Raw genomic sequence first — 8,704 nt, 5'->3', positions numbered from 1 at the left:
GGGCATTACGCTCTCTCCTCTCTCAATGGCTTCTCTCTTTTTCTCTCAGTTATTAAAAAGCAACCTCATTTATTTGTCTCATATTTTCTGTTTATGGAACAATTACTCTCTCTCTATGGATTTACATTTTACGTTTTATAAGAAACAGCCTCTCCACATGCGACCCTCGAAGGAAAAAAAAAAAAAAAAAAACGTATGTAAGTTTTCTATCTATCATTTATTGTTTTTTCTTTAAATTCTATATCCTCAATTATTTCTCTCGTATTTGTCTTTCTCTTATACTTATGGAAATTATTCTCTCTTAACGCCCTCTCCACATGTGCAACCCTCTCATCCAAATTTAAGTTCATTTCTCAATCTTTTCTCATTCCCTCTTTCCCCCTCTGAACGGATTCTCTTTCCCTCTCTCAATGGATTTTGTTCATCTCTATTCTTTTTTATGTTGCAACTCAGCCATATCAATATCCTCGTCTCAGCTATACTCATTATATGAATATATTGTTTTTGTAAAAGAAATACACATCATCATCATCATAATGATTCAAGTTTTATCTCAAATATTTGGGGTGGGCTACACGAATCTTGTTCCATTAACGATTTATAAAAAGATGTGGCATAGTTTTTAACTGGCTGTCTACCTAAAACAACCTTTCTCTTTATCTGAGTTTGGGACTGGTATGACCAGCTTGGAACTAGTCGTGACAGAGTTTGAAAATTGATACACATGTAAGATATAAATATTAGAAAGATTTTCATCATTTCAAAGCTTTTTCTAACTAATTGGGATTTGCTACACAAATCCTGGTTTGTTATTTAGCTTTATCAAGGGCCATATATTTTTTCACTTCTTTCAACCATTTCTTTTTGGGATTGTTGCTTGCCTTTTTTGAGCCTTCCACTTGAACTAACTCGCACATCCGAATAGGTGTTGTATTGGGTCAGCGCCACCCATAATTAGCCCACCTAAGGCTACTTTATTTCATCGTATCGCTTTTTGGTGCCACACCTAAATTCTTCTGAATATATATATTTGGAATTCTATCTCTTAATTGTCATGTCACTCATCCATCTCAACATCATCATCCTCGCTATGCTCATTTTATAGGTATGTTTTTTTTTGATCATCTAACATTTCGTCTCATAAAGCAAAGTTGGTCTCACTGCTGTCCTCTAGAACTTGCCATTCACCTTCATGCGGTGCTTACATAAAACTTATGTTGCCATATCTCCACTTAGGTCATCCTGCTCTAATTTTTTGTGATATCTTTCTCAATATCTCAATTTTCCTAGATTATTGACCCAAGTTATTGAAAGTGCATTTTTTTTTGTATTTATTGATCGTCAATCTTAACTACTTTCTAATCTCTACTCCTATTACTAAATTTGCACTCAATATGCTCTGTATTAATTCGGCTAATTTTAAAACCTCTAGATTATAGAGTCCTCTAGAGTTCTAACATTTTGTTGATGCCGTTTTGGGTCTCATCGATCAAAACTATGTCATCAACGAATAACATGCACCAGGTACCTCATCTTGTAAGTGCCAAGTTAAATCATCCACAACTAAGACAAAGAACTACGAATTCAATGCTGATCCTTGATGTAGACCTATTATCATTAAAAACTCACTCATCTCTCCACCATTTATTTATACACTGGTTAGTGCTCCATCGTACATATCTCTCACCAAGTCAATGTAATGTCCATAGACTCTTTTATTTTTCAACACCTACCTAATCAAATCTCAAGGTATTCTACCATAAATTTTTCTCTATTTCAACAAAGACCAACGAGAAGTATTTTTCTTTTGTCCTAAGCTTCTCAATCAGTTGTCTAAGTAGGAAAATAGAATCGGTTGTTGACCTCCGTGGCATAAAGCTGTATTGCTTTTTTGATACTCATTTCATGCCTTTGTCTTTGCACTATCACTCTCTCTCCCAAAACTTCATTGTATGGCTCATAAGGTTGATTTATTGATAGTTCATACAATTCTGTACGTCTCATTTGTTTTTGTAAATAGATACCATAGTACTTTTTCCTCCATTCGTCTAACATTTTCTTCGTTCTTAATATAGTATTGAACAACTTGGTTAGTTAGTCAAGGCCAATCTCCCCCATGCACTTTCAAACCTCTATCATAATATTATATGATCCTAAAGCCTTTCCTATATTCATAATCTTTACAGCTACTTTCACTTCTGAGATCCTAATCGTACGAATGTATCTATGACTTCAACACTCATTAAATGTCAATGGTTCCTTCTATTATTATGTTCCCACTGTGTTCATTATTTAATAATTTTTAAAAATAAACTCTCCACCTTTTATTGACTTCTTCATTCTTCTCCAAGACCCTTTGGTCCTCACTCTTAATGTATTTAATATGGTCTAGATTTTTACACTTTCTTTCTCTCATTTTTGCTAATTTGAAGACAATTTTTTCACCTTATCTTGCTCACATTACTGTATAGATTATCATATGTCTTAAGTTTAGCTTTATTTATTATTGGGTTAGCGTTTTTCTTAAAAACTTTATACTCTTCTAAGTTTTGTTCATTTCTATTGCATTGCCAAGTTTAATAATGAGATCATTTTTCGCTAATGACCTTCTGAACCTCGTCACTCCATCAACAAGTTTCCTTATCGAAATTTCTTTTCCCTTTAGTTTTAACAAAAATTTCTTTTGCCACTTTCTTAATACAATCGGCCAGCTCATTCCATATCATTGACCTTATATTCAGAGTTCTATTTTCCTTCTTTAACTAATTTATTTTTAGATAAGTTTAAATTTTCATTTTTTTAAATTCCACCACCTAGTTCTTGGTCAGCTATCAATTTCACCTCTTTTCTTCCTTGTCTTTATGCAGACGTTCATAACCACAAGCCTATATTGGGTAGTCAAACTCTCTCTTGAGATAACCTTACAGTCTTTACATGATGATCGATCTATCTTCTTAACTAAAAAAAAGTTAATGTGGCTTTTATATGAACAATTTTTTATAGGTTATTAAATGCTTTAATATGAACAATTTTTATAGGTTATTAAATATTCATCTCGCTTTTTAAAGTAAATGTTGGTTATTCTTAGGTCGTAGATCATAACAAAATTTCGAATAGCCTCACCTATCTCATTTCTTTCACCAAACTCATATTCCCAAATGTAACCCTTCATATCTTCTATTATTCTTCCATATATATCCATTTAAATCCCCTCCAAAAAATGTCATCTCTCCATTTGGTATGTCTTGTACTAGGCCATCTGTGTCCTCTCAAAATTGTCTATTAAGTCTATTCTCTAGTTCTACTTGTGATATATAAGCACTAATTAAATTAATTATCTCTTCCCTTAATACAAATTTAATTAAAAGGAGTCTATCACCAGCTCTCTTGACATTAACTACTTTATCTTTTAATCTTTATCTACTATTATGCCTACATCACTTATATTATTTCTTTTTTATTTACCAAAGCTTATACCCATTTATTTTTTTAACTCTTTTTTTTCTTTTCCACTTAATTTCCTATAGACATGCTACGTTTACTCTCCTTCATCTCATTGTGTCACTAATTGCATACTCTTACATGGAAGAGTTCATACATTCCATATAACTAGGCGAATCCTATTATCTTTGACTAGCTTCTTTATTCGCACTGTCTCGATTTGTCGTAGGAATCCTTACCTATTTTCTTTATTCGCATTTGTCCCGATTGTTGCAGGAATTCTTGCTTATTTTCACCGCAATCGGGCGACGCTGTGATGCTTCATTTCTAAGGTACGCCCTAGCTAACCCTTGCTCATTTCTCACTATTCTCGCGTTCCGAAGTAACGGGTCGCTTCTGAAAAATGCCCAAGCATAAGCAAATAACGTAGATTTTGAATTCATGAAAAGTTTTGGCATATTTTATTTTGGTTATTTACCTAATACAACCCACCCCTTTACCAGGCTTAAGAAATGTTAAGGGGAAAAATTTTAAGGAAAAGATTTTTATAGTTACAATATTTATATTGGATATACGAGTAAAAGATTTTTATAGTTACAATATTTAATTGGATATTCGAGTAAAGTTATGTTCTTTTCGGTAACAAGGCCTGCAATGATGTTTTTTTTGCTGCCACTATACTTTTTTGGCACCCTTTTAAGCCCTACCTCTCATGAGTGAACACGAAATTGTTATCTTTCATCTTCCAAGCTAATTGAGCCATCTAAACCCGACGATTATCAATTCAATTATTTGAGACCGAACCAAAACAAATTTTATATTAGCTACCTACCTAACACGACCCACTTTTTTATGAGACTTGGGGCGAACCATCCATTTAAGAAAGTCGGATTTTGAAATACCAATCACAACCCTACTAATTCGTTCCCGTGGAGAAAAGACGGGCAATTCCTGTTTCTAGTCTACATTCCTTCCTGATAAGGACTTCTTCCACCTCCTCTCTCTCTCTCCTCTTTGTATACCAGTTAAAAGAAAATCTCCCTTTCCTTCTTTATATTACAAAAGTAAGCAGGCGTGACAAAGAGATGTACCGGAAAAAGTTACCCTACCAGCTCGCTATACATTTCTATCTTCTTTTCCACACCATTTATTTGATGAAATTTGGCTTTTTTTGTCAATCATGTTGGGTTCCAAACCCACTTCTTCCTGCAATATTCATTTCTTTTCCACACCATTTATTTGATGAAATTTGGCTTTTTTGTCAATCATATTGGTTCCAAGCCCAAGTAAAGATGGAAAGTTGTATTAAGTAGGCAGCCGGGGTCGATGACAGTGATGATCAAAGAGAAACTTAAAAATTAGTTTCAAACCCAGTAAAACTTTGTAACAAGTTATTATCAAAGCCAACCCCAACTATTTCCCAAATAGTTGGGATAAAGCTCCCATGACAGTGATGATCAAAGAGAAACTTACAAATTAGCTCCAAACCCAGTATTACAACATAAACCAAACCCTAGTTCGAGTCATCGAAAAATAAACACATTAATAAATAAATATGCATAAAGAAAGAGCAAGAATCAGAAGATGAATATAGAGACTTGTTCGGAATATGCAGTTCTATAACATATGGAGATTCCAAAGAAACAAACATCATCGGATCATGATTTCGAGCTATTACCCCTTTCTCACTCAGCGGCCCACCTCTGTGTCTCTGATCTGTAAGAGCCATAAAACTGGGGTTTTCCCGTGGGCGGATCTGAATTCCCCGCGACCCGACCGCCAAAACCCTGCCTGAACCCGCCGGAACTAGGCCGTGGTCCACCGGGACTCGATCTGCCGCCACCCGAACTCGGTCGCATCCTCTCGTCCCATCCTCCCGATTTTGGCCTCCTTTCTTCTCCATTATTACCAGTATGTCCTCCCATCTCATCCATTGAATTTGGAGAGTAACGGACGTCGCGCACCCTGCCATAATTATCCCCGAATTGCCCCTGCCCTAACGCGTTGTTTCTCCCAAAGTCCCTGAAATCTCTGAACCTGTGGCCATTGCCATGGACCTCATTTACAAAAGGTTCTTCGTTTGATGAAACGTAGCCTGGACGTAGATGGGGCGGTCGAAATGGTTCCGGTTTTGGGATTTGATTCCCTTTCGCTCTCTCCTTCAATGAATCTCGATTCTCTCTCTCTTTGTGCCCTGATAAATCAAGACTCCCTCTCTCTATTTCTCTTGATAAGATGTCGCTCCCTTTCTCTGAGACGGTCTCTGTGCTGTGATCTTCTGCTTTTGCCGAGGAATTCGAAGAAGGGGGCGTGTATTTGTTGCTGCGCCCCAAGGGCCTCAGAGAGATAGAGTCTGAGATGGTGGGTTCAGGCTTAGAGGGCTCGATGGACTGGACGGCGGGTTCTGGCTTATATGGTTGGATGGGTGGGATAGTGGGCTTGGTTTTGGGGGGGTCGGTGGCTTGCGCAGTGGGCTCGAGTGGGTTCGATGATGGGGGTTGTGGGTTGAGTTTTTTGGGTTGGGGAGGTTGGGGTTTGGAGGGGCGGGTTAAGACGAGCATTCCTCCATGAGAGGCGGGGCGAGAAGTTGCAGGAGAGGAAACAGAGTTGGGTGCGGGGTTCTTGTTTCCATAGACTTCGTTGAAATTAATGGAGGCATACTTGTTGATCCTGGCCATCCACCGCCCTTGCTCGAGAGAGAGAGAGAGAGAGAGGGAGGGCAAAAGGAGCCTATTGGTGAGTAGAGAGAGAAACTAGAGAGAGAGAGAGAGAGGAGAGAAGAGGAGAAGATGATGGATCGATTGGGTGGATGAGAAGTGAGGAAGGGAAAGAAGAGAGAAGTCATCCTACGAATGTGTTATATAAATACAAAACCATATGCGATGGTGGGGGTGGGTGTGGGTGCATGCAGCGAGCCGAGGTCTTCTCGATTCCCGAATCCACTTTTCAGGGTTTCGGTTCCGTCGATATGCCGGTCCGCACCCCTTCGCGGTGCACCGACTTTTCATCCAAGTCTCTCAAAACCCACATCGGCGGGGCCTTATTTACCCACTTATCTATATCCGGTTTTGGGTGGCAATTTATGGTTTTATTTTATATTTCAAAACATATTTAAAATAAAAAAATAAAAATAAAAATACAAATAAAAATAAAATAAAAGTTTACAAGCTGAGAATATAGATGGATCCAATAAATCACATAAAAAAAAAAAACAAGATATATAAAAGGAGCCAGAATACATACTATCCCAAAACGTGTCTTGGCCGATTTCCCATCCAAGTCGGTGATCTATGTAAAACATTGAATACATCCATCCAAGGCATGTAAATACAAGCTTTAACGAACGATAGAAGCTCTACCTCTAGTCTTGTACATGGCTGGATGGTCAATATTCTTTCCCTTTGGAGGAAATTATTTTCCTTTGCCCCATTATTGGACTCATTAACCTTGTCAAATATATATATTTTTGTCCTACGGTAGAAGCTTGTGAGCTTTTATTTATATATATAAAAGCAATGATTCAATGCAACGGTAGTATCATCGTATAATGCAACGACATTTTTAGAAAATCATGTTTGTGGTATTTGTATGATCCCAAATTTTGCACACACACTCTCTTCATCTCAATAATCAAATCCAAAAAAAGAAGAAGTTACATTTGAATCCTAAATATGGTCAAAATGAATTATCTCCAAAAACGAATCTAGATCATTCATTTTGTTAATTTCAAGATCTTAGCCTTTATAAATGCAAAATCATTTTTTTCTTTTTTAACATTGTTGATCTAATGATAATAAAGGCATCCAAAAAAATTGGAAATGAAAAAATCTTTCTAAGGCCTAGATCTAAGTATCTCACCAAAATGAACGGCCTATGTTAATTGAGCTAAATAGGTTGTGTTTTCAATTTTTTTTTGGTGATTGATTCATTAGTATGAATCAAACAAATGGTCATAAGATGGTTTTTTAAACTTGTTGCATCATATTACTATACAACGGTTCGCATGATATCATTGCTCTCTCTCTCTCTCTCTCTTTCTCTCTCTCTATATATATATATATATATATATATATATATATATATATATATATATATATATATATATATATATATGGAAAAGTCTTTTCAACTCCTATAGGCATTACCGTCCAAATTTCATCGTGCGGTCATGATGGTCCAGTAGTGTTTTATTTTTCATTTTTTTTTTACAAATCGGAATAACCTAAAATTTGGAGGTTGATACGCATCTAATAAAAATATAAAAAAAATTATCCGCGAAAAATAAATTGATCAAAATACCCCCAAAACTTTTTGGCGGTATTTTGGTCAATTTTTTCATGTAAAATATTTTTTTTATATAATTTTCGAAGATTCTCCTATTTTTGATAAATACACGTTCCAAATTTCAGGTCATTCTATTTTTTAGAAAAAAAATGAAAAATGAAACACTTTCGGACAATCGTGACCGCTCGATGAACTTTGGACGTTGATAGGGGTAAGCAAAATCATTGCTCATTTTCGCCTATAGGCATTGCGTAGTGTTTATATATAGTTTATATATATATATATATATATATATATATATATATATATATATATATATATATATATATATATATATATAGGGGAAGTGTTAAATATAGGGAAAGTGTTAAATAGGCGAATATATATATATATATATATATATATATATATATATATAGGGGAAGTGTTAAATATAGGGAAAGTGTTAAATAGGCGAATTGCTATAGTGTTTCACCCTTATCATGAACATGCTATGTTCGTGACGGTTTTGTCTAAAATCCTCCACGGACCTACGAGAGCCGTGACGGACCCTGTATATTTTTTACGTCAATTTTGTGTGAAAAAAATCCTATCACGGACATGCTATATCCGTGACGGACCTCCACGAATATGCTTATAGCCTTTAATCCACGCCGCCCAAATAAATCAGACGGCACTGAGCCTATGGACGAAAATACTATTCATTTTCGCCCATAATCGTTTTGTAGTCTCTTCCATATATATATATATATATATGCTTAATTTATAATGTGAATTTTTTTATATCTTTCCTAATATATTAGTATTATGCACATACATCGCACGTGCTATAGTTATTAGTAAATATTTACTATTAATTGAAATATCTTTAATTTACTTATAAGTAAATATTTAGAATTTTAGACTATTTAGTTAGTTGAGAGAAAGTGTGTATCTCCGACCCGTGTAAATACAAAAATTTCACATACATAAGTGCATT

General features: G+C 35.4%; 1 protein-coding gene across 1 annotated transcript; it reads right to left on the bottom strand.

The window, feature by feature from the left end:
* Positions 1 to 4,895: 4,895 nt before the first annotated feature.
* Positions 4,896 to 6,819, bottom strand: LOC18442276 (proteophosphoglycan-like protein). Its single transcript, XM_006852499.4, has one exon. It carries the CDS (start codon positions 6,117 to 6,119, stop codon positions 5,127 to 5,129), a length of 993 nt encoding a protein of 330 aa, XP_006852561.1. The 5' UTR covers positions 6,120 to 6,819; the 3' UTR covers positions 4,896 to 5,126.
* Positions 6,820 to 8,704: the final 1,885 nt, after the last annotated feature.

Source organism: Amborella trichopoda, chromosome 1, assembly GCF_054954075.1.
Source record: "Amborella trichopoda isolate Santa Cruz 75 chromosome 1, AtrichopodaSantaCruz75HAP2 v2.0, whole genome shotgun sequence".
Lineage (NCBI taxonomy): Eukaryota > Viridiplantae > Streptophyta > Magnoliopsida > Amborellales > Amborellaceae > Amborella > Amborella trichopoda.
The sequence above is the reverse complement of the archived record's forward strand: the minus strand, read 5'-3'. Positions and strand labels throughout refer to the sequence as shown.